General features: G+C 41.1%; 1 protein-coding gene across 3 annotated transcripts; it reads left to right on the forward strand.

Moving 5' to 3' along the window:
• Nucleotides 1-9,401: 9,401 nt before the first annotated feature.
• Nucleotides 9,402-15,672, forward strand: RPS24 (ribosomal protein S24). Of its 3 annotated transcripts, XM_027859723.1 has the most exons (6): nucleotides 9,402-9,629; nucleotides 11,305-11,370; nucleotides 11,475-11,684; nucleotides 12,753-12,863; nucleotides 15,064-15,085; nucleotides 15,592-15,671. In XM_027859723.1, the coding sequence occupies exons 1-5, from the start codon at nucleotides 9,417-9,419 to the stop codon at nucleotides 15,064-15,066; spliced, it is 603 nt and encodes a 200-aa protein (XP_027715524.1). In that variant the 5' UTR covers nucleotides 9,402-9,416; the 3' UTR covers nucleotides 15,067-15,085; nucleotides 15,592-15,671. The 3 variants fall into 3 exon arrangements, with proteins under 3 accessions (XP_027715524.1, XP_027715515.1, XP_027715532.1); XM_027859714.1 differs by lacking the exon at nucleotides 15,064-15,085 and having other exon boundaries at nucleotides 15,592-15,672; XM_027859731.1 differs by lacking the exon at nucleotides 15,064-15,085 and having other exon boundaries at nucleotides 9,438-9,483; nucleotides 15,592-15,672.
• Nucleotides 15,673-26,128: the final 10,456 nt, after the last annotated feature.

A 26,128-nucleotide genomic window follows, 5' to 3' on the forward strand; every position in this document is an offset into this window, starting at 1 on the left:
CCGGGGCCGCGGCAGGGGATGCAGGGAGAGGGTGGGTCGGCCGCACGCGGGGAACCGGCTCGGCCTCGCTCGCGCCGTCACCGCAGACCCGATTCGGCTTCCGTAGCGACGGCCTGACGGCCACTTCCTCTTCCGGCAGCCGAGCAAAAGGAGAGGCGCGTGCGCAAAGGCCACCGCTGTCGCTCACCCTTCTCTACAACGCCACCTGGTGGCGCCTCCGGGGAAGTGCAGCTGCGGAGCTGCCTAGTTCTCCAGGAACGCCTCCCGCAGGCTCCTCCTGCTGCACCAGGCGTAAGAGTGCAGCCTTGCCAAGAGGGGCCATTGCCTCAAAGTGGAGGCCATCCAACCCAACTCAACCCAATCCAATGCAGCAAACATTTATTAAACACCTGCTATGTGCCAGGCACTGTGCTGAGGCGGAGGATACAATTAATAAAAATGAAAGTCGTCATGAAAGGGAGGGCAGACCCCAGAGGGATCATCTTGGACCAGTGAGTTCAAACCAGGCAGAGTGGCAGATGCAAACCCATAGATTCAGCCAATAGGGACAAATTGCAACCTATGAACATAGTGGGATATTTGCATGTAACATGAATGAACGAATGAATGAATAAAATTAAAAGAGATTAAGCACTGACTGTGTGCAAAGCATGGGGCTACAAAAGAAAAGGGAGACAATCCCTACTCCCAAGGGACTCCATCCCATGCTAATGGTGGAGACGCCACATATGGAAGGCAAAGCAGATGCAAATGCCCTTTCTTTTTTAATTTTTTTTTAATTTTTAGTGAGGCAATTGGGATTAAGTGACTTGCCCAAGGTCACACAGCTAGTATGTGTCAAGTGTTTGGTCTGAGGCCAAATTTGAACTCACGTCCTCCTGACTTCAGGGCCAGTGCTCTATCCACTGCACCACCTCGCTGCCCCCAAATACCTTTTCTTTAATGCCATTTCCACTGATAAAATCAATCAGTTTCTGGTTTTGAACCATCTGACAGGGCCAAGGACTTTGGTGGCCAGAACTTTCTTTTTTGGGTTTTCCGTAATTGTGGATGCAGCACCTGGAGGTTGCCAGGATGCAGCTGGGATTCCTTCCCAGGATGATGACCAAAGGCTGGAATTGATGAGGATGGATCTAGACCCCCTGGATTTTCCTACCAGGCCAAATATCTGGAGTTCTCCTGAGGTGATAATCCCATCAACTGGCCTTTCATTGTGGCCACACCCAATCTCCCAATTCTGTTACCTTTAACCTAGCCTTAACCCTGCATTGTTTTACCTCCCTATGACCCCTGGCCACTTCTCACCCTTATCTAGGCTCCATTCTCCCTTGACTTGGTCCATGTCCCTGGAGTTCTATTACCTCATAGACTACTTGGCCACTCCTAGATCCCTCCCATAGTCTTTCTGTATATAAGGTCCATCTTGTCACCATTAAGGTGCTCAGATTCATATAATCTAGCCACTGCTCAGATTTTTACAATCTAACTAATAGTTTACAGATGCTCAGATTCCTTAAGAGTCTGGCTAGTATGGGAGATCTTTAATAAACCTTGTCTTTGGCTGAAAGAAGGCTTGGGTTGAATTCTTTTGGGCAGGACCCGCGTATTGTGATCTCAGGGCCCCAGCACCCCTAAACCTCTAGACCACATCAATACAACTGCATTCCCAGGGAGGATTTGAACCTGGTCTCCTAACCTCCAAGTCTCCCCTCAATTCATCCCAAGAAAGGGAAAATGCGAAAAAATCAAAAGGTCCATGGCGAAGACTCATGAAGTGATGGAATAGAAAAAGTAGAATAACAGAATCTTGACTACTGCTAGGGAAATAATAAATATAACCAAAAATCAGGAAAAACATGAAGAAGGAAAATGATTCAGAAGGAAATACAAAAGCAAACAGGATTTTTCTTTTGTGCATGGCAATGATATGAGATAATATGTATATAAATGTTAGCTATTACCTTTTGAGAGTTAAAAATATCTCCCTCCTTCCCTGCCCCAGACAGTGGGGTTAAGTGACTTGCCCAGGGCTACACAGCTAGTGTCAAGTATCTGAGGTTGAATTTGAACTCTGGTTCTTCTGACTCCAGGGCCAGTGCTCTATCCACAGTACCACCTGTTTCCCCACTCCTTGTTTTTTTTTCTTTTTTTTAAACAAACTGTAAATTATAGAAGTTTGTCCTTTCAGATATTCTTGTTTGTATATTTGATGGCTATTGATAATGTCTTGCCTAGGGGCACCTAGGTGGTGCAGTGGATAGAGCACTGGCCCTGAAGTCAGGAGGATCTGAGTTCAAATCTGACCTCAGACCAAACACTTGACACTTATTAGCTGTGTGACTCTGGGCAAGTCACTTAACCCCGATTGCCTTAAAAAAAAAAAGTCTTGCCTTCAGCAAGGCTAAATAAATGCTTTAATCTAATCTGTATATTAATTTTGCAAAGCGCTTTATCTTCTTTGCTGTGGTAGCAATAGGTATTATTATGCCACTTCTCAGATAATATAGCAGGCACATCCAGGCTGATTAAACATTTCCCACCTTATCTCTTAGATACATGTGGATCAATCAACTTATTGACTTTTTGATCATATTGATGAAACAGATTAGAGAAGGGGCTTGTTGTAGCCTGTAATAAAGCCAGGAAAAGACTGAGGTGGGATTCAGACCTAGATCTTCCAAATGCCAAGTCCAACCCTCTTTCCACCATATCATTGTCTTCCTGTGGCATATTATTATCTAGAATAAATTTTTAAAAAGACAAAAAACATTAAGGCTCAACCAAACTCCTTTACAAATCAGGATTCAGGGAGGCTAGAATCTGAATTAGAATGAAAAGTCTTCATTAGCATCTTCATCATGTAAATGAGGGGTTTCTGGAATACTGGGGGAGCTAGACACCATCCTCTTGGAATAGCTTTTCAACTAATGTCTTGTGTGTCTTTCAGTCCCAGACAGAGAGGCCAAGGTAATGTGTGATGGGACATGTATACCCAACTAGGAAAGACTTACAGAGTGAATTTTGAAGGATGGATTTTCATGGGGCACTTTTTGGTTACCTTGTTTTTTCTTTTTTTTTTACCTTGTTTTTTCTTAAACTACATCCCCTCACACCAGTTCTGTGTTAGCTTTGAGGGCAGAAGCATGGCTAGAGTGAACGCTTACCCACCTGTGCTGAACAGAGGGAGGAGGGAAGTCTGAACCAGGAATCTGGCTTGCTCTTCTGTTCACATTCATTGGTATGTGTAATTGAATTCAATTCAGTTCTGTTTATTCAATAAAGATAGGCCCTGAGATAGAAGGTCAAAAAATGAAACATTTCTACCCTCCAGGAGTTAACAGAATCCAATTCAATTAATTCAATTCAATTAAAATTTATTAAGCACCTACTCTGTGCCAGGCACTGTGCTAAGCACTGGGGATACAAAAAGAGGCAAAAGACAGTCCCTGCTCTCAAGGAGTCTAATCCCTTTCTAACTCCATGGAGCAATGTAATGGGAACATAGATAAGTAAATACAAAGTAATTTTAAGTAGGTGGTCCCAGAATCCTTCAATATAAGCCTCAGTTTCCTTATCTGTAAAATTGGGAGAATAATCCTCACAAGTTTTTTTTTTTAAGTAAAAGAACTATGAAATGTGAATGATGGTGAAGGAGAATCAATAATAATAACATTTATATAGTGTTTTTGAATTTAAAAAAGCACCTTACATACATTATATCATTTCAGCCTCACACCAACCCAGGAGAAATATGAATTCCATTTTACAGATGAAGAAACTGAAGGTCCAGGAGATCCTTGTTTCTCCTTTGTGTGCTGCCCCACTAGAATGAGGATCCTTAAGGGCATCAACATTAATAAATGTTCTAATTATGCCTGTTATTTTACTTCTCTTAGGCCTTGATTTCCTAATCAGTAAAAGCAGGGGGGAATGGGTACTAATAATAACAACAATTAGCATTTATATAAGTGCTGTAAGGTTTGCAAAGTACATTACAAGTTATCTCATTTGAACCCTATGAAGTAGGTGCTGTTATTCCCATTTTACAGATGAGGAAATTGAGACCGACAGAGGTTAAGTGACTTGCCCAGAGTCACCCAGCTATTTAAGTTCTCTATCCAACACACCATATTACTGCTCTAATCACCTTGATATTCATGGGGGCAAAACAACGCACAAAGGTTGGTTCAAGTGATCCCTAAGCTGTTCTAAATCTCGCAGTCCTATTGGCTGTAATGGACTACCATAAAATTGGAATCAGAAGACCAGAATTCAAATTCTAAGTCTGCTACTTACTACCTTAGGTAGGTTAAGTAACCTCTCTTAGTCCCTGTATCTCACAACTCTATTTACCCAGGCACATAACAAGCAGCTCCTACTTCTTAGGACTGTTTTGAGGAAAGTGGTTTGTAAACCTCAAAATGTCATATGAAAAAAGCAAGAAAAATAAAGTGAAAAAAGGATGCTTCAATCTGTACTCAGAGTTCATCAGTTCTTTCTCTGGAGGCGTATAACATTTTTCTTTTTTTTTGCCTTTTTCTTTTTTTTCACTTTTTTCTTTTTTTTTCCTTTTTCTTTTTTTTCACTTTTTTCTTTTTTTTTCCTTTTTACCATGTGTTTTTAAAACTTTGGGTTCCAAATTTTCTCCCTTCCTTGGTTCCCCACTCATCCTCATTGAAAAGGCAAGAATCTTGAGACAGGTTATAGATGTATAGTCATGCAAAACAATTCCATAGCAGTCATGTTGTGAAAAACTAAGTATATTTCCTTTCATCCTATCCTACCTCCCCCCCTTTATTCTATTCTCTCTTTTGACCCTGTCCCTCCTCAGAAGTGTTTGCTTTTGATTATCCCCTTCCCCAATCTGCCCTCTCCTCTATCAATCCCCCGCTCTCTTGTCCCCTTCCCCCCTTATTTTCCTGTAGGGTAAGACAGATTTCCCTACCCCATTGTGTATGTTATTCCCTCCTTAAACCAAATCCTATGAGAATAAGATTCACTCATTCCCTCTCACCTTCCCCCATTTCCCCTCCATTGTAAAAGCCTTTTTTTGTCTGTTTCACGTGAGATAATTTACCCCATTCTACTTCTCCCTTTCTCCTTCTCCCAGTATAATCCTCTCTCACTCCTTAATTTTATTTTCCAGATATCACCCCTTCATCTTCAACTCACCCTGTACCCTCTATCTATCTATCTATACATACATATAATTTTTTCCCCTCCCACTACCCTAATACTGAAAAAGACTCATGAGTTACAAATATCATCTTTCCCTGCAGGAATATAAACAGTTCAACCTTAATAAGTCTCTTATGATTTCTCTTTCCTGTTTACCTCTTCCATGTTTCACTTGAGTCTTGTATTTGAAAGTCAAATTTTCTATTCAGCTCTGGTCTTTTCCTCAGGCGTTATTTTCTTCAGTATTTTTTTGGGTCTCCTTTAGCATCACTCTCAGTTCTTCCTCTACTTCTCTTACTTACTTCTCAAAATCCTTTTTGAGCTCTTCCATAGCCTGGGACCAATTCATATTTTTCTTGGAGGCTTTGAATGTAGGAGCTTTGGCTTCATTGTCTTCTTTGGGTTGTGTGTTTTGATCTTCTTTGTCACCAAAGTAAGATAATATAGTCTGACTCTTTTTGCACTGCTTGCTCATGATCCTGGACAATTACTTGAGTTATAAACACTTTGTTAAGGTAGGGGTCTGTTTGCAGTGTGGAGAATGTACTGTCCCAAGTTTCAAGGGTTTTGTGCAGCTGTTTTCAGAGATACTTCTAGGGATCTGTAAATTTTCAGTTCTTCCAAGGTGGTATGATCAAGGACGAGGTGTTTACTCCTGTCCTGGTCTGTGCTGTGGTCTATGAGTGATCACAAGCACTCTTTTCTGTCTTGGAACTATGAGGAGGATTTCCTCTCCACAGCCTCTACAAGCTCCACCATGCCAGTGCTCCTCCTTGCCCCAGGACCTCCACCCAGACCTGTGACCCAGATCCAAGCATAGGCAAAGCAAGAAAATCCTGCGCCAGCAGAGAGATCCATGCAATCCCCCTCTGATCAGCCACTCGATTCCCCCTCAGTCTGTGGGCTGGAAGTTCGGGAGGCAGCTGCCGACCCGAGGCAAGCTCAGGGACTGGGGCTGGAACCCTACTGTGCTTCTCTCTTACCACCTCAGAAACAGACTTTTCCCACTGACCTTCTAAGTTGTTTTTGGTGTTCTGGAAGTTAAGAAGTCTGGAAACCGCCACAGCTGCCCTTGATTCAGTCCTCTGAGGCCTGCTCTAGGTTTGCTGCAGCCTGTGCGCCCACACTGAGCTGCGTTCCTCTCCCTGCCCGATGAGATGTACCTTTCTGATCAACCCTCCAGGTTGTCTTGGGCTGGAAATTTGTTTCACTCTGTCTTTTCGTGGGTTCTGCTGCTTTAGAATTTGTTTAGAGCCATTTTTTTTTATAGGTATTTGGAGGGGTTTGGGGGAGAGCTCAAGCAAATCACTGCTTTTACTCTGCCACCTTGGCTCTGTGGATAATATTTTTCACCATGGCTCCTTTGGAATTGTCTTGGATCATCATATTGATCAGAGGAGCTAAGTCTTTCACAGTTGATTATTGTTACAATATTTCTGTTACTGTGTCCAGTGTTCTCCTGGTTCTGCTCATTTTACTTTGTATCAGTTCATGTCTTTTTTTTTGAATGTGGCATTTATTTGGTGAATTTACATGTGAGTTCATTTACAAAAGAAAAGTTACAGACAAATGTAGCTTTCAGTGCAGTTTCAAATATTTTAAGAACAGGCAACAATCTGTGAGGATTTGGAATGATAATATTGAATGGCACATGAGTCATTTTCCTTTTGTGTGTTTTTTTTCTACCTCTCCCCAGGGGAAGGAATGGAGAAGAGTTGAAGAAAATGTCAATGTCAATAAAAATAAAGCCATACAAATAAAAACTCCTTCAGAGAATCAGAAGAATTTTAAGTTGGGGATAAGTAACGTTCCTGAAGTCAGGAGTGGTCGTCCTGGAAGGTGCATAATTTAAAGACTAAAAATAGAGAATTAAAATTGTCCTGGTTGTCAGAAAAATTTCACTTCCCAATTTGCTATCTTTAGACCCATGATCTCCTAAAGCCAGGAGTTATTCCTGCTGTGAAGGAAGGACCAATCTCATAGATACCAAAAAGGTAGTGTTTTTGATGTCAAAGTTTATTTGGTTTGTTGTAGTCTGTATTTGGCTTCAGAAGTATAAGCACCTAGTGAATGTTGGCCCTTTGGATAAGCTGTATCTCCTCATCCCAGACCCTGTATGCTAACAAGATTTTAATTCCCCAAAGGGATGGCATACAACTTTAATATGCTGTGGTATGTATTCTCTAAGGCTCAGGCTTAGTGAGACATTGTTCAATGACCCACTGCTTTAAAAAAAAAGAAAAGAAAAGAAAAGCCCAGCAACAAAATGGGACACTCTGCCAGTTAATTAGGATTATAACCAAAAAGGATAGTCTGGATGGCTAGGAACAAACAATGAACTGAAGTATGGATTGTAGGTTGGTTCCCATAAGCCTTCCCAGGTTTTTCTGAAGCCATCTGTTCATCTTTTCTTGAAGCACAGTAGCATTCCATTACAATCACATACCACAACTTGTTTAACTATTCCCCTGATGATGGGCATCCCCTCAATTTCCAATTCTTTGCCACCACAAAAGAGCTGCCATAAATATTTTTGTACATATAGGTCCTTTCCCTTTTTCCAGGGTGTCTGTTTCAAGCCCCCTCCCCCTTTCTTTAGGCATAATTTCATCAATTCCAACTCCACCCTCATTCCTCACATTCATGTTGCCTTTTATGTTTCATTTTACTTTATTTTTTGATGAACAAGAATTTGTTTTCTCCTTTCAATTTAAAAGGAAGAAGAAAAAAAAAGCAAAATCCTTATAACAAACGTGTACAGTCAAGCAAAACAAATTCCCATATTGTCCATGTCCAAAAATGTAAGGCTCATGCTATGTTTTTAAATTTGATTTACACATCCAAAGGAGAACTAATTATCTTCTTCTAAAAATGGAACAGAACTCTCTGAACCTCTGAACTCCCCTATTTCTGTTGAATGCACTGTCACCCAAGAATTCCAGTCACCCAAGTTTTCAACCTCAGTCATCCTTGACTTTCTTTCTCCTGTACCCTACCTATCCAACAAGTCCCTAAGTCTTGTTCATTCTACCTCTAGGTCACCTCTAGCATCCCCTTCTGCCCACTCAGATGATTGCCCCTCCAGTTCAGGACCTCTTCACTTCTCACCTGACCTATTGAAACAGTCTCCTATTTCTTCCTCAAGTTTCTCTCCTTTCCAAACCATCCTCCATACAAAGCTGCCAAAGTGATATTCCCAAAGCCCAGTTCTGAACATGTCATTTCTCTATTCAATAAACAATAGTGACTTCCTATTGCTTCTAGGATCAAATAAGAATTTCCCTGTTTGACTTTCTCATGTTTTGCTCCCCTCCACACTCTTTAAAATACAGCTACAGTAGCTTACTTGAACATTCCATCTCCCATCTCTGTGCCTTTGCATTGGCTGTGCCCCACGCCTGGAATGCTCTCTCCCTTCCAATCTGTCTCTTAGTCTTCCTGAATCAAGATGTAAGTCGGATCTCCCCTCTGTTGAAGGTTTGCCCCAGGCCCCTGGCTTCTTTCTGAAATTACCTACCATGTCTTGAATAAATCTTGAACCTAGCTGGTTATTTTCCTGCTTGCTTTCCCCATTAGAATGCAAGCTCCTTGAAGGCAGGTATTACCTTTTGCCTTTCTTTGAGTTCTTATGGTATAAATAGCATGGTGTCTGGTACATAGTAAGCCTTTTTTTTTTAAAATAATAAACTCTTAATAAATGCTTTTTGACTGTTGAATGACTGGCATAGACTCTGCCCTACATTTTCAGGCTTATTATATATTAATCCCCCTCTACCTGTAGTTTTATTTAAACTGGGCTTTGTGCATTGATGGAGGTAGTTTCTCCATCAGGGGGTGCCCTATCCCATGCATATCAATCCCAAGTTCAGTCCCTATCCATCATGTAAATAACACACAAGTATATATGAATATGCATGAGCTGGAGAAGTTCACGTGGTTAGGTTTTTACACAGGAGCCTGAGCGCACGGAGATAAAGGAAGCGGGGCTTTTGGCATTTTCAGTCAGGCTACGTCCTGGGCAGCTTCAGCACCTGGGACCCTCGCTTTACCCCGGCTCCATAAAAGTAGGAAGTGTTCCCGTAGCTAGGCGACAGAACTAGAAAGGAAGCTGCCCTCTTTGGGGTTCAAGAAAGGAGATGGTGGGCGGTGTTTGGCCTTTTTCAATCAGGCAGTGTTCACCGTAGCTCCCAACGTCTAAGGCCCTCCCCTTCCGCTGGGGTCCTTGGGCGAGCTCTGATATGATTGGCTGTTGCCTCTCGCGGCCCTTTCCCTCTCCTGCTGCTCGAGGAGCCGGCCGCCACCATGGTGAGTCTTCCTGGGGTCTAGACGCCATCCGTCTCGCATCTGCGCCATCCTTCGGCTCGGCTCTCGACTCTTCTCTCAGCCCGTCTCCTGGAGGCCTCTTGTCCGCTCCGATGTTGAAACTAGCCGGGAACCGCGCTCCAAGAGCGGCGAGTTGTGGGCAGAAGGGGCACGGGGCCGGGCCGGGCTGGTTTGGGGCCTAAGGAGCGGGAGGGGAGGGATGGGATGGGCACGGGAGGTCGGGGCTCCGGCCTAGTCCGTGGAAGGTGCGGGGCCGGCTTTCTGAGCCTCGGTTGTCTCGTCGGTGAAATGGGGACAGGCCCGGCTTTCCCGGGGCTGGGTGGGGTTAAGCTGGAGTAAAGGAGCGGCAAAGTGCCGCATCAATGGGGCATACGTGTCGGTTCTCACCAGGTGCTTCGTTAGAGGGAGCCCAGCCGCAGATGTGTCGGAGCCTGGCGTGGTGCTTATTCAGAGCCGGGCTGCCGCTTCTCACTTTAATGGGGAGTCCGAAGGGAATTCACGCATGTCCGGCTTTTCTGTGCATTTACAGTCGCATCACTACTTTCCCCTCATTTTCTTTCTTGCGTGACACATGAAGGGCCCCGTTTCCCTTTGGTACCACTGGTTGTAGAAAGGGATTAATTGTAGGGGGAACGTAGAGTCCGCAGAGAATCTTATTTAGCCACGGGGAGGTGGAGGTCCCCAGCATAAGGCGTTTAAAAAGGTTACACATATAAAACACCAAGTAGGTTCCCTTTGTGTCTTTTTTTTTTCTTCCCTTTTGAGGAAATTGAGGATGACGGAGGTTTGGCCCCAAGTTAGAGATTTACTGGAATTTAAAAGTTGGAAGGGACCCCAGGGGAATTTTAGCACAAACCAGTTTGAACCTCGACTCCCAAGTGAGATAAATTCTTATTTCATTATACTGTTTGTCATTACTTTTCCTAGACTGTAAACATTTTCCATTTTTGTATCCTTAGTGCCTAGCATAGAGCCTTGGAGGTAAGTTGCCCTAAGCCATGAAATCTATTGGCTAGACATTTTGCACTTATTTTAGACTACTACTGTTTAGAATAAGTGTTTGGGAGTAAATGTCTTGAAACCTGAAGAAACTAGCCTATTTTGATTTATTTTGTTTCTGCTACTGTACTGAGGTGCAACACTAGGTGATTTTTCTCTTTTTTCTTTGTAAACTTTTACTGCTGTCTTTCTATGTCACCTAGATTGCTTCTGTGTTCCTCTTTCCCTGCCTCCTAGATAGCTAGCCCTTAAAAAAGAATAAAAAACTTACTGACAGATCCAGTGACTTAGAATGACAGAAGCATATGGGGTCAAGGTGGAAAGCCCTACAATTTTAAGATCATGAAACACTGTATTGCAAAGGCCCTGTGTGGAAAATAGGACACAAGATGATGTGGCAGGTTTAATTGAATTCTGAGACTGACCACAGAAGTTGTAGCTCCTTGATGATGCCTTTGTAATGAACTTTTAGTTCAATTTCCAGTCGGAATAAGAACTTAAACTATAGTCCCAATGGAAAATGCTGTGTACTGGGCTGTACGACCAAGAAAAGATTTCAGATTAGTTTTAGTTTGGTCTATGTTTTTTATGTTGGGAACTCTCAGCAGGGAATCTAACTGTTCTAGAGCTGTCTGAGGCTAAAGAGTTGTCTGAGGCCCTGAGAGGCTAACTGACTTAACCTGCATCACATAGTTAGCATGTGTGTCAGGTTGCACTTGAACTTAGGTCTTCTTGACTTTGAAATCTTCTTTATTACACTAGGCTGCCTTCCTTAATTTTTCTTAATTTTTTTTTCATTTGCAGAATGACACTGTAACCATCAGAACCAGGAAGTTCATGACAAACAGACTTCTTCAGCGTAAACAGATGGTAAGAATATCATTCAGATTTATTTTTTAACCTTAATTTCTTATGCTTTACTTTATTATATGCACACAAAATTATGCATACACTCTTTTTTTTTTTTTTTTAAGGTTATTGATGTCCTTCATCCTGGAAAGGCCACAGTGCCCAAGACTGAAATTCGAGAAAAACTGGCCAAGATGTACAAGACAACCCCAGACGTCATTTTTGTCTTTGGATTCAGAACCCATTTTGGTGGTGGCAAAACAACAGGCTTTGGCATGATTTATGATTCCCTTGACTATGCAAAGAAAAATGAACCAAAGCACAGACTTGCAAGGGTAGGTATCTTGTGATTGACTATTAATGCAATGAAACAGCACATAAAAATTTGAACTGTGTAAAGAAATGGCCTTTCTGGTAAAGGCCAACACTGACGTATGCAGAAGTGATCCCATTCCATCCTGTCTTCTCCAGTAGATTGTCCCTTTTGTTATCCCTGCTCATTATTCACTAATCTTCAATGTCTCCCTGTTTATTGGCTGCTTCCTTTCTGCCCACAAATCTGCCCATGTGTCCCCTAACCCTTAAAACTCCTTTAACCCATCTTGCTATCTTACTGTACTTTTCCTTCTCCTTGTGGCTAAACTTCTTGAGAAGGCTATTCACAGTTATGGTCAGTGCCTCCTTCCTTCTCACTCTCAGCTCTGTAGACTGACTTCTCCCACTGTCATTCAACTGAAACTGGTCTCTCCAAAGTTCCTTTCTCCCAACTACATCTTCACTCTCTCCTGTGCCTGGAATTCCTCTTTTGTGTCTCATGGTCCTCCTTCAAGTCTTACTCAGTTTAAAATCCCACCTTCTGCAGGATGCCCCTTCATGCCAGCATGTCTCATGCACATGGTTTGCATGTTGTCTTTCTTCCCCTCAGCTGGGTTCCCTTAGGGCAAGGTCTGTCTTTGCACCACAGTACCTGGATTAATGCTTGACTCACTGGGACCTGTTGTCTCGTTATTTTGACAACTAGGAGATAATTTTGAGATGAATGAAATGGCAGATGGTGGAACAACAAGAGAGTAGGTTTAGTCTCTCAAGGAAGATGATGAGGTTTTCAAGCAAAATTTCATGCCTTTGCATAGAATACTAGAATAACTCTTTTACTTCAAGAGTTGTCAGGTTCTTTCTGATTTTAATTTTAAGTCCTGGCCTGTAGACGTTCATACATTCATTCAACAAAAATAAAGCACGCTACAGTGTTCAGGGCCCTGTGGGTCTTGGGCTGGGGCCCAGCTGTGGGTGAGATGGGATCAACACCTTTAAGGAACTCGCTGTCTAGTAATAGACAGGGAGGAGTATTGGCGTTATCAGACGGCATGTTCATTTGAGTGATGAATCTTTCCCTTTCTTAGCATGGCCTGTATGAGAAGAAAAAGACATCACGAAAACAGCGAAAGGAACGAAAGAACAGGATGAAGAAAGTCAGGGGTACTGCAAAAGCAAATGTCGGTGCCGGCAAAAAGGTGCAGTATATTGAGGGAAGAACCTCCATGTAGATAAATGCAGCATAAAATTGATTTTACAGAAGGGAAGGCTTTTCTTCACTGAATAACCTTTCTTAATATTTTCCCCCTACTTTTTCTGGATAACAGAAGGTAATGTTTTTCAGATGCTACATAGCAGAATGCCTTTTGGTAGTTTAGCTTTGCCACTTTATAACTTGGTCGTTTGGGTTCTACGTTGGTCCACTTATACTGGTCCTAGCTTCTCGGAAATCGGAATCAAAAGCCTCTTATCATTTAGGTGCTGTTTGTTTATTCAGCATCATGGGCAAGCAGCACATGTTCTCTAGGACTTAATCAGATCTTTAAAACTGCTGCCTGCCCACGGAACAGTATATTTGAATCAGTGAATGCATTTCTCCCTAGTGGGCTGGAGAAGTAGTTCTTGTATTAAGTTTGCTGTGTTACTTTCCAGTTCCCCACGAATTATGTCTCTTGCTGGTAGCTTTATGATAGCACTGTGCTAAGCAGCTTAGAGGCTTAATAAGATGGTGGGTTGTTAAATGGTTAACAAGTGCTTCTGTCACATTTAGTGTAACCTGTTCTTTTGCCTTTCTTCCATACTTTCTTGGATTTCTTGTTCATCAGAAATGAAGTGTCTAGCAGGTACTGAGTTTGAACACAGCGTGATGATTGTAGAGACTGCATCACATTCACTTTTGTTTCTGCTTTGCATGTCTGCTTTGGACTTTGGAGTTACATGGTATTCTGTAGTACAGAATATGCTTTAGAACAAGGATAGTTAAAGACCAAAGAAGTGGAAACTGATCATCTTTGTTTCTTAAATGCATGTTATGTTGTGGATTGACCTGGGGGTGGGGGCTCAAAATAATAAGGCTGTTTACTTTGCACTTGGGGAAATGGTGTTGAGGAAAAAGTGGTCCATTTAATTTGTAAAAGTTTTAAGTGGCCCACCACAAAGGAAATGTACAGTGACCACTTTGAGTTAGTTGCTTTCCAAATGGAAAAGCAAATTCTGTCAAACTTAATTTTTTTTTTGTATTACACCAACCTTTCTCATCTTTTCTAGTTAATTTCTAGTGTCTATTGTGAAAAGAGAACCCTATAGTGGATATGGGTTTTTTTTAAAAGTTAAATTTTTTTAAAGTTAACCAGATATGTTCTGACTCCAGTAAAAATTGGAATTTGACAAATATTTTTCGCAGCCTTGGGCATTTATAAAAATCCTGTGAATTCATCCTTTTAACATTTGTGATTATTTCTTAGTGACACCACTAAGAATAAGCATTTTGAAGTATGGGCTCCCCGTGCTTCATTTGCTTCTTCAGACTGTCAGGTTGGCCTAACAGGATCCAGAAATGAGAAAAGATTAAGTCACAGTTTGCCCTTTGAGATAGATTGAAAGATATTTAACACATTGATTCTCTTTCCCATTCAGATTTCTAGCTTTATTGTCTCAATTGCTAATGTCTTCTCAGAGAGTATGATGTTAAGTAATGGGCTCTGTGTGTTGTCAGTGTCAAATTGTCCATTTGTCTGCAAAGTCAGAATGATCAGTTCTAAGATCAAGCACAACTAGTACTGTTAACAGTTGTACAGGAACTCAGTATAAAAGACTGTTGGAAGCACCTATACCAATTGTTCTTTTCAGCCAATTGTCAAGAGTAGTTGTAAATTTTAACTTCAGCAGCTAAATTCTGTTTTTGCTGTTTTCTTACTTTAGGTATGTCCCTTAAAATCCTTTGAAAGAAAATTGATTGCTTGAGAATTTAAACTTTACTCCAAGTTCAGTGTTCTATAATTTATCATGCTTGTCCTTGAGTCAGTTTATATCTTTAACCATAGAAGGTTGCTTTGAGCACTTGGACTTGGTCTGTCTAAATAAGGAGTGGATTGTCATAATTCCTAGATACAATGAATGTAGCTTTTCATTTTGAGATTAACAATCACTAGTCACCCTGTTTTCTTGGAATCCAGTAGTGATTGGGACTGTCTTCTCACAAGTGGTAAGATTAAAATCATTGTCTAGAAATAAGTACTTAACTGTGACTTGAGTACTACTTCTGAAAAGCTGAAGAAAACTAAGGTATTTGATTGCATGCACTTACATGCAGATCATTTTACCTTTGGAGTTTGAAAGTAACTATTAATGACACTTTTCTTTCCTTTGTCTTTCTCCCTCCTGCTGCCACTGATTCAGTGAGCTGGAGATTTCACAACAGGTAGTATAATTCAAGCTTTTTGTTTAGATGAGTAGTCTTTTAAGTTACTGATAGCCAATTTAGAGAAGCATGTGCATTAGAAAGTAGATGTGGAAATGTTCTGTAAATAGCCCTGATAGCATCTTAATATCCAAAAACTAAACCTTTAACTGATAGTTCATTTCTTATTAGATAAACCATAGATGAACTTAATAAAATTAACCTTTAACTCTTGTTTTACTGTTATATTGAACATTGACCAAAATAACCAGGTTGGTTCTTGATTTACTAATCATACGTTTTTCTTTTTTCTTTTTTTAATGAATTTATTTTTAGTTGTCAACATTCACTTACATAAGATTTTGACTTCTAAATTTTCTCCCCTTCCCTGCTCCCCAAGATGGCTTGAAATCTGATATAAGCTCTACATACACATAGATGTTTTTGCATGGATATTTGATTTGTTAATTGCCAACTTGGAATCTTATTAGTAACTCACTTTAGTATATTTTATTTTTTATTTACAGAAGGATTAAAGGCACTATGGAAGATGTTTATCCAGGAAGATAATTTTTCATCAGAGAACAAATAAACTATGTAAAAACTTCCAAAGTCTTCAGTGGATTTTGTATATATAATAGCTTGAAATTAGGTAGAATTTGGGGTAGCTAGGTGGTGCAGTGGATAGAGCACTCTCTTGGAATTAGCAAGACTTATCTTCCTGACTTCAAATCCGGCCACACTAGCTATGTCACCCTGAGCAAGTCACTTAATCCTGTTGGTCTCAGTTTTCTCGTGTGTAAAATGAGTTGGAGAAGGAAATGGTAAACCATTCCAGTATCTTTGCCAAGAAAGCCCTCCAAACATGGGGTGATGAAGAGTTGGACACAACTGAAATCACTCAACAAGGCAGAATCTGTTATAATCTACTTAACACAAATTTTGATATAGATTTATGTATCAGATAACTGACTTTGAAATGGCACATGAACTGGTTTAGAAAGGTGCCCCCACCTACCTTCCCCCTATTCAGCAAGTGACATGTCTGTGAAAGCAGGCATTACTTTTGGTTTATGTCTAGGATGGTGTGTTTCTAGAGATATCCAATTGATAACTATTATAACCCTAAAAGCAGTGGTTTTTTTTTTGGTGTTTTCACAAATTGATAATGCAGTGTCAACATTTAATTGTATGTTTATCAAGTGCTTCCTGTGTCCCAAGAGCCAGGGATAAATAGAAAAGCAAGCAACCAAGCATTTTAAATGCCTGCTAGGTACCAGGAGATTCAACTACCAAGAATGAAACAGTCTACTGAAAAAAAGCTTACATTCTAATGGAGACAAACATACACACATGATTGATGGCCAGGGGAAGTCACTTTGGTCCAGAAAATTACGGGAATGATGGAGGGTGCCATAAGTCAAATAGATGAGACATATCCCACCCAGAACCATGGCAGTACGATTGTGGTTGTAGAAATGAAGGAGTAAGGAAAAGGCAAGGTGATTTAGCACGTGGCTGGAGAGGAGGGAGTGCAGGTAGGCAACGGCATAACCCAGGGGTGTCCTGAAATGGTGGTCTAGAAGGGGGTTCCAGGTAGGGAAGCAGGTACCTGCAGGTGGTTGGCACCTGTAAATACCTCTTTAGCAGGAGGGACATTTTCTCAACTTTCACTTGAGATGAGCATAACCTGGGGGAGTAAATATTGTACTTCAATTTTTTCAGTGCTGGTGTTAAATTACTCGTGGATTTTTTTTTTCTCAGAGTCTAGTTTTCCTGCTTTTCAAATAGGTACTTAATTTTGCATTTCAATTCTAGCCAAACTTTCAATTGGGAAAACATTTAACTTGTTTGAACATCTGCTAGCTTTTCAGGTCCTCTGGGTAATAGCCATTCCAGTTTCCTTTTCAGTGTGGTAGAAACAGATCTTATATTAAAAAGTCCTTCTATAAAACTGATTTTTACCTGGGATATGAAGGGAAAACGAGCAAAAAACCAGTTACTAATGTAGTAACAGGTTATACAAATCCAGGTATTTTAGTTTCAATAAGCGAAGTTACTGAAAGTCTAGAGTATTGTGTTCAGTCCCAGTCACCACATTTTAGGAAGTTTATCAATAAATTTGAGTTACCAGAACATTGAACTGGCTCCCTCCTAATTAAGAGTAAAATGTGTCCTTAAATTAGTCTTGAGAAATGAAAACTCTTGGCACCTTTTTCATTAGTCGTAGGTAGAAACTAGCTTCCTTGACCTCTTAGTATAATGAACACCAAAGGGATTTTGGTTATAGGCTGGGAAATGAGAAATAAAATGTGCTGACAAAATTCTTGATAGTTGACAGATGGCAACTGATTGAGAACTTTGAGGCCCAGGGTAAAATGTTACTCCAGATTTGCCTGTTAAAACCTGGGATGTGATTTTGGGAAAAAAAAAGGATTTTCGTTGAAGACTTGGAAAGTTGGGTACACATGTATTTTCAGATAAGTTTCAATTATGCTTAAATCTTAAACATTTATTAAGCAGCTGCTGAAAACATGGCACTGTCTTGTAGTACATTAAGCCATGAAGAATGCAGCTGGTCTCATCTGTTTATTATGCTTTAATTAAAAGTATCTGACTTTCATCTGTTATGGTAGGCATTAATAGCCTACAGCATAATACCATGTCATAACACATTCAGAATGTGTGATCGGAAAAAGTGATGGTTTGAGTGTGCCAAGTGGTAACTGGGATGGAGAGAGCAGGTTCAGTGAAAAGGAGGGATATTTTAAATCCGGGCTTTACTGGTTGTAAGATCTTGGGCAGGTTATGTTATCTCTCATTGCCTCAGTTTCTTCATCTATAAAATGGGGGGTTTAACTATGTGACCTATGAGGTCTCCTCTACCTGTGAACTTAGGAGTGTTAAATGAAGTAGATCTTCTGAAGTGTAATGAGACTACTTGGATAAGAATCACAAGATGAGAATCATGGTTGGAATGTTTACATTGAAAAAGATTATAAATGAATCTATTAAAGACACCAAATCTTAATTGAACATTTATTGAACAATTCAACAAAATTTATTTTACCACTTTTTTGGTGGGGGAGGAGGGGTATCTATTTTGTATATCACCTATATTTTCTAGAATTTTCTTTCTTCAGAATCCCTGAAATGGTTTTGGTGGGGTCGGGAAAGGCACAAGAGCTTCATCAAGGATGCAGAAGGTGTTTAAAAGAAATTTTGAATCAGCACTAGATGCAATAGAAAGAATTACTTTAAACTTACCCCGAGGTAAGCTTTGTCTGGCTTCTCTTAGCTTCCCTTAGCTGACTGGGATGGCTTATTGCCTTCTTATGGCCTGAAAGAACTGTCAGTAATAGTGATTAGAGCGTTGTTGAGGACAGGCCGCAGCTCTTTTAATCTGTAGCAAACACTGGATAGGTTGGATTGGTATTGGGGGAAGAGGCATTCCAGATAAAGGAAACTGTATATGAAAGCTGGGAGGTAAAGCAGATATCACAGTGATCCGGAACAGGAAATCTGGGAGAGAAGGCATCTTATATTGGCAGGTAATAATTCTGACCCTCATTAAAACATCCTGTGTACCATGACGTCAAGATGCCAGGTACTCCGTAATCTAGACCTTGGCATCCCAGTTTCTAGCAAATATACTGCTAGGGAGGGAAATTTCATTTCCATTATGTATTTCAGGTAGTATGGGATTATAGACTAACTCCCTCGTCTTACAGGTGTGGAAACTGAGGCCCAGAGAAGTTGAAGTGACTTGCCCAAGATTACACAGCATTAAGTGGTAAAGCTGGGATTAAAATTCAGGTCCTTTTGATTCAAAATCTAACATTCTTTCCAGTGATAAAAATTAAGACATTAAAATGTTTGTTGAGATTGCCTTTAAAAGTACACAAATGAGTCTTATCATCTGGACTTCGAAAGCAGACCTTAAATAATAATAGGAATAATAATTCACCTTTATACAGCAGTTTAAGGTTTGCTTTGAGACTGTGGTTTTTAAAAAACTGACCAACCCTATGAGAGATACAAAGGAAATATAAGAAATTATAAAAATAAGCGTTATTTTAAGGAGATGTTATTAGAAGTGGTACAGCTAGTTTATCAGGTGCTGGAGTTTGGTGTTGAGATCTGGGTCTAAATTCTCTTTCCGATTTGTGCTGTGTGATGAAGGGTAAGTCCATTTACTCTCTCTGAGCTTTAACCTTATCTACTAAGTTGTAGACTGTGATCTGGTGGTGAAGGAAGTTCCCACATTGTAGAAAGCAGGGACTGTGGAAGAATGATAGTTTAAGCATCATCACAGCAAAGTCCAGAATGAGTGGACAAGTTGTAAGTGTTCAGTGGAGGGAATGATCATTCCACAACAAACTGCACTGGGCTGAGGTGTTTAGGAATATCTTCATGGATTTGTGGGATTTGATCTGGGCCTTGAATGTCAGGGACAAGGCTTCAGGGAAGAGGGGGGGCATCACAGATGGGGAAAGTTGTGAGGGAAAGTGTGTGGGACTGCCTTATGCCTTTCTCTGTATTCCCAACACTTAGTACAGGTCCCTGGCACATGGTAGGTGCTTAATAAATGTTTATTGACTCAGACTCTGGAGGTACAATGAAAGGCAAACTATTGCATCCCCTTAGCATCTTGGACTGCAAGCAGGAATTTGTGATTCACCAAGAAAAGGAAATGCAAAGGTTTTTTTTTTTTTTTAAATTAAAAACTAGGCTATCACTAGGGGGTAGTGTGAACAAAGAAATGAAGGAAAGCTGCGGGATTGTTCAGGCCCTGCCATCATGGATATGTGAGAAAGGCTGATGCCAGATCATCGGAGGAGGCTGTCCTTTCTTCTCAAAGATTTAAACAGGTCTGGTGGTTTGTTTACAAGGGCTCGTCTCGCTGAGAAAATTGTGCACATGGTTATAAGGACTGCTTCCAGTAATATTTTGGGCAGGGGTAAACATGCCTAACCATGCCTTTTGAAATCACTATAGATTACGCCTCAAACAAATTGTTTTTTCTGCACCTTCTATACCTTCCTAGCTCTGATCCATGTTATTCCCCTTCATGTCCAACCTCAGATTATTTTATGTTCTCTTTATACCCCTCAGACTTGCCTCAGCCCCCACTCTTTGCCTTTGCTTATTGATGCCAATAGTACCACCTCCCCCAAACTATTGAATTTCTACCTACTCTATACTCCCCTTAACTCCCTTGCTCAAATGCCTTCAGTGACTTATTTCTAGGCTGGTATTTTGTCTGCCACCTGCCTTTCCAGCCCTGTTTCTACCTACTCCATTTTACAAGCTGTGTTCTAGCAAAAAATGGGCTAGTAGCTGTTCTCCCACCTTGATACTCCCTTACCTGCGTTCTCACATACCATCCCCATGCCTGGAAAGTGCTTCATTCCTGCCCATCATAATCCATCAAGGTTTGAATGAGGTTCCACCTCCTCCATGAAGCCTTTCCTGACTTCCTTCCTAACCCCTTCTGCTCTCTCCTAAGTTGTCCTTGTTTATACTTATGTGTGTTTATTTAATCAGTTGATTATCAAGGATTTTTAATTGTCAGCACTGAGATTGCATGTTCAAAGAATGAAATGATGCCTACTTGTAAAGAACTTATATTCTAATGTGGGAGACAAGAAATACAGCGTGTGTGTGTGTGTGTGTGTGTGACAAATACATTTTATATGTGTATGTGTACTGTATACATATACAATGTGTTTCTTGTCTATATGTATATACATAGACAAGAAATACATTGTGTGTATGTATGAGATACATTGTATATGTATATATATATGTACATGCACATATACAATGTATTTGTCTACATATAGGCAAGGAATATGCATAATATTTCTTACAGCAGAAATATGAAATGAATAAATACAAATATGTACGAAGTAGTTAAGTACGAAGTATTTTGGGAGGGAAGGCAATCCATTTGTGGGCTCAGGAAAGGCTTCATGCAGAAGATGATGAGTAGAATTTTGAAGGAGACAAGAGATTCTAAAAAGCATAGTTAAGGAGGGTGAGCATTAAAGGCATGAGGGACAGCCAAGGGAAAGGTAGAGAGTGAGGAGACAGTGTGTGGTGTGTATGAGGAACAGCGAGAAGGCCACCATGGTGGGACTGGAAAGTGCTGTATATGGGGCAGCTAGGTGGCACAGTGAGTAGAGCTCTGGTCTTGAAGTCAGGAGGACTTGAGTTCAAATCCAGCCTCAGACACTTAACACTTACTAGCTGTGTGACCCTGGGCATGTCACTTAATCTTGATCGCCTCAATGAAAAAAAAGGAAAAGAAAAAAAAAAGTTCTGTATAAGATTGGAAAGACCATCCTGTAACTAGTCAGGGGTGAAGCCAAGACAAGACTGGGTTCCTTGCCTTCTCTCCAGTGTTAATTAACTCGGTTACACTGCCTTGTTCTTTTTGGCTTATATACCTTGGAAGGAAGCACAAAAAAAGCATCCCACCTGGGTTTCTCCACTTGCAAAGCCGCTGACACGAGCTAACCACAGGACGGCAGAAGAGCCTTTTGTGTTTCTTTAGAAAAGTCGTCAGGATGCAGGAGGAGCCAGAGCTGTGCTGCATGACATTAATCTCGTAGATTCTTTTAAGGAGGCGTTTCCAAGGGACTGGGTGCAATGGCAGTAGGGAAGGTGGAACCTTTCCAACACCATTAAAGGCGACATCCAGCTATTTAGCTGCCCAGGATTTACATCTGTGGATTTGTACTGTGCATTGCCAAGAAGGGAGAAAGATTTACGTTCTCCTTCTCTTCTCTTCGCTGCTGGATTTTTTTTTTTCTCCTCCTGGGACTGCCTTAGAGAAAGGTGTTGTGTGCTCATTCATCCAAGGATTGGTGCCCCCAGCCTCTCTGCAACTGCTCCCCAGCTCCTGGGACCACACTGCATCAGTAATATGTCTTTAATTCTATTGCCCTGTGGAAATCAAGTTCTCAAAGATTTAATTCAGTTCAAATCAATAAATATTAAATACTCAATCTGTTCAGAACACTGTGTTAGGCACTGCATGAAGTATAGTTTAGACAAGGCAGGGTATCTGACCTCAAGGTGCTTTACAGTTTAGTAGGGGGAATATGACATTCGTATGTATATATATATATATAAATAAATACAAGACAATGATACTTTCTAAATGCATAAATCTTGCTTAATGAGGTGTTTATGGGGAAAGGACATTGCTATAGGTGGAGAGAAGCATATGGGTAATGGAGTATAAAAGGAAGGGGAAGGATTAGAAATGACCATTGATGATATAGGAGTTAAAAGTGACCTTAAAGACCACCTAGTCCAGCTCCCTCATTATATAGATGAGAAAGCAGGCCCCAGGAGGTTAAGTGACTTGTCCAAGGTAACTCAGTAAGTGGCAGAGATTTGTGGGATTTGAGCTTTTTTTTTTTTTTTAGCTACCTGCTTGTACTGAGGGAGGTAGAATTTGAGTTGGGCCTTGAAGGATGGGCAGGAACAACACAGGTGGAGGTTAAGAGAAAGGATTTTAAGACACAGGGAGTCATGTGAACAGAGACAGGAAAACGCAGGCTCTATATGGGGGATAGCAAATAGTCCAGTTAAGGCAGAGAATAGAATACGTGAAGGGGAGAAGTATGAGATAAGGTTAGAAAGGGAGGGTGATGTTGATTCTGGAAGGCCTTAAATACCTGGCAGAAGAGTTTGAACTTCATTTGATGGAAAGTAGGGAGTCCCTGGATTTTTGAGCAGAGAAGGGACTTGACCAAGTTTATGAATTGTGAAAACTAAGCCTGGCAGTGTCACAAAGGAGTCTGGGGAAGGGAAAGGATAAAGAGAGGAACAGCCGTTAGGGTTTGTGTCACTTATCACCTCTCTCAGGCTATTGCAATAACCTCCCAATCATTCTCATTATCTTAAGTCATTCCCCACTGCAATTCAGCCTCCACATAGCTGCTAAAGTGATTCCCCTTGCATGCAGATCTGACCATGTCCCTCCCCTACCCAGGAGCTCCCTATTGTCTCTAGGATAGAATAGAAATTCCTCTGGCTTTTAAAACCCTTCAAAACCTGGTCCCAACCTCTCTCTACAGTATCATTCTATGTTACTTCTCTTCCCATAACCCAGCTTAACTTGACTTCTTGTTCCTCACACATGATATCCACCTCTTGTCTTTCACGCTTTTTCATTGGCAATCCCAGTGTGTGTGTGTGTGTGTGTGTGTGTGTACCTCACAGCATTCCTCTCTTCCTTCAGGATATAGCTTGAGCACCACCCTTTACATAACGTCTTTCCTGAAGCCTCTCAACTGCTATTTCTCATCTCCATTTACTTTGTCTTTACTGTGTGTGTATGTGTATACATATCCATCTATATCTCTATATCTATTTATCTCCACAACTATCTATCTCTACATGTGGTCACCTTCAATAGTATACAAGTTCCTTGAGAGATGGAATGGTTTTACTCTTTGCCATTGTACCCCCAAGACCTAGTATAATGCCATGTAGATGGTAAATGCTTAATAAATGTTTGTTAATTGATCAATGCTATTGCAGAGCTTTGTAACAGTTAAAAAATAAGGTAAACTGAAGCACAAAATTTTTTGAGCATGATCGATTTATTGGTAAAGTGTGAATCTAAATAGGATCTCAGCTTCCCCAGTAATCTAAGACTCCAAATGAGGGAAACAGCTTTCTTTTATAGGTTTTGAGGAGCATAGAACAAAGAACAGAATAGAGAAGGTGACATCATGAAGTTGAAGACAACATGCTTAGTTACACAGTTGACAAATGGGGAGCAAAATGATTGGTTGAAAGTTTGTTAATGAGGGGCTAGCAATGATGCCCTTCTCCCCACCCACCCAACTAAGAAGTGTTCATTGTTTGAGTCCACCTGTAAGATAGCAGTCCAGACTTTTTGGACATCAAACTAGATATCCTTGAAGGATAGCTTGGTGGTATAAAGATATTAGACCAGACTCCCTGGTGTACCCAATGTCAGCAAAACTCCTTAAGGCAAGAATAGAACAGTGATTAGCAAGAAAACAAGGATTTCTGAACTTAACTTATTACAGAACAACTGAATTGTGTACTGAATTCAGAGAGAACCATGACTTAAACAATTGCGGGACAAAAGCAGTTATAGGACAAAATCAATTAATTGAAAATAGGATCAATAAGAAAATGATGCAGAATCAATCTTGATCATTTCAGCTTCAGACAGAAGGACCTGTTTGTGGGTGGTGGCTATGGGATCAGAAAGGGGGAAAAGGTGCACACGGTATTGTAGAACATGGTCACTGCTTGGGTATGACTGTGGGGGAGGAAGAAGAGATAAAAGATAAGAGAGTCAGGGCCCAAAAGGGTTATGACAAGCAGCTTGTGGTACAGTGGACAGAAAGTGGAGTCTGGAGTCAAGGAGACCTGAATTCAAATCTGGCCTCAGAAATTTACTAGCTGTGTGACCCTAGGTAAGTCATTTAACCTCTTGTTTGCCTCAGTTTCCTCAACTGTAAAATGGGAATAATACTAATACCTACCTTACAGGGTTGTTGTAAGGAACAAGTTAAATAGTATTTGTAATGTGATTAGAATAGTCCCTGGCACACAGTAGGTACTTTAATAGATATTTGTTGTCTCGTCCCAGACTCCCCTGCTCCATGCTAAAGCATTGGTCTGAATCTAATAAGATGATATTCAATGGGGTTAAATGTAACGTCTTACATTTGGGTAGAAGAAAATCATATCCACCAATACGAAAAGGAAGAGGCCTGAATAATAAGGGTTGTTTTTTTTTTTTTCAAAGGATCTGATGATTTTAGCGAACTGCAAACTCCATATGAGTCAGCATTGTCATAGGACCTTGGCTACATTAGGAGAGGCCTGGCTTCTAAGAATAAGGAGATGATGTCCTCTACCCTTGCCCAAAGCTTGGCTAGAGTGCTGTGTTCAATTCTAGGCACCATGGTTTAAGAAGGACATTGATAAGCTAGGCCAGGGGAAGGGCGCCAGGGTAGTGAAAGGCCTGGAGTTCAATGACACAAGGATTAGGTGAAGGAGCTGGCATAATTACTCTGGAGACAAGAAGACTCGGGGTGGGTAGGGTGCGGGGAACATGATAGCTGTGTAAGTGTTCAAGCTTTGGAAGTCTTATCATGTGCAAAAAAGATCAGACTTGTTCTGTTTGGCACCAGAAGGCACAACCAGCAGCAAGGGGTGGGAGGTCCCAAGAGACGTATTTAGGAAGAACATCCAGTAATTAATTAGAGCTTGTGGAAAAGTGGAATGAGCTGCCTTGATAGGTGGGAGGTTCCCCTTTCTTGGAGGGCTTCATGCAGAGACAGCATGATCACCTGTCTGGGATGTTCTACTGGTGATTCATTTTGTGCACAGGTTGGATTCTATAGTTGCTGAGTTCCCTTCCACCTCTCCCAGCTCTGTGACTCTCTGACTCTGGGTTTTGGATAGGGAGCCTGGGTGGAGAACTTTTAAAAGCATGGTGTGAATCTGAGATGCTGGTAGGATATCAAGATGGAGACATTCTTGCTGCAGGGTCCTCTGTATTGGAGTGAGAGCTGATGGAAAAGGAGGTTTCCAACAAAGTTAATGTAGGACGAGGAGACAAGAAGTCCAAGGACCCAGTCTGGATAAATACCTGAAGACCAAGATGAGGATCCAGGAAGAAGGAAGAAGAAAAGGAGCCTTTAGAGAGGGGGGAGGAGAGACAGGGGAGGTTGTGTTTCTGAACCTAGGAGAGGAGGGGCTCTCCAGAAGGTGGGGCTCTCCACTGCAGAGAGGTCAGGGAAGATGAGGACCCAAAAAAGAATCACTGGATTCAGAGACTAAGAGGTCACTGGCAACTTCTGAAATAGCACATTCAGTAGATTGTCAGAGATGGAAGCCAGGTTGAAAGAGATCTAGGAAAAAGCAGATGGTGGGGGAAGTTGGGGGCAGTTAGGGTGGACAACTTTTAAGAAGTTTGACTGGCATCAGGAGAAAGGAGATGGGATGATAACTGGACAGAGTAGAAGGGTTAAGGGAAGGATTTTTTTTTTTAGGTTT

The sequence above is a fragment of the Vombatus ursinus genome, unplaced genomic scaffold (genome assembly GCF_900497805.2).
Source record: "Vombatus ursinus unplaced genomic scaffold, bare-nosed wombat genome assembly UNPS02000749.1, whole genome shotgun sequence".
NCBI classification, from domain to species: domain Eukaryota; kingdom Metazoa; phylum Chordata; class Mammalia; order Diprotodontia; family Vombatidae; genus Vombatus; species Vombatus ursinus.

Excerpts from the sequence above, each read along its gene's own strand:
- RPS24 (XM_027859714.1), top strand. The coding sequence starts at position 9,417 with ATGATTGGCTGTTGCCTCTCGCGGCCCTTTCCCTCTCCTGCTGCTCGA. Across the intron at positions 9,630-11,304 it reads GGAACCGCGCTCCAAGAGCG|AATGACACTGTAACCATCAG; the intron begins GCGAGTTGTGGG and ends TTTCATTTGCAG. Across the intron at positions 11,685-12,752 it reads CAAAGCACAGACTTGCAAGG|CATGGCCTGTATGAGAAGAA; the intron begins GTAGGTATCTTG and ends TCCCTTTCTTAG.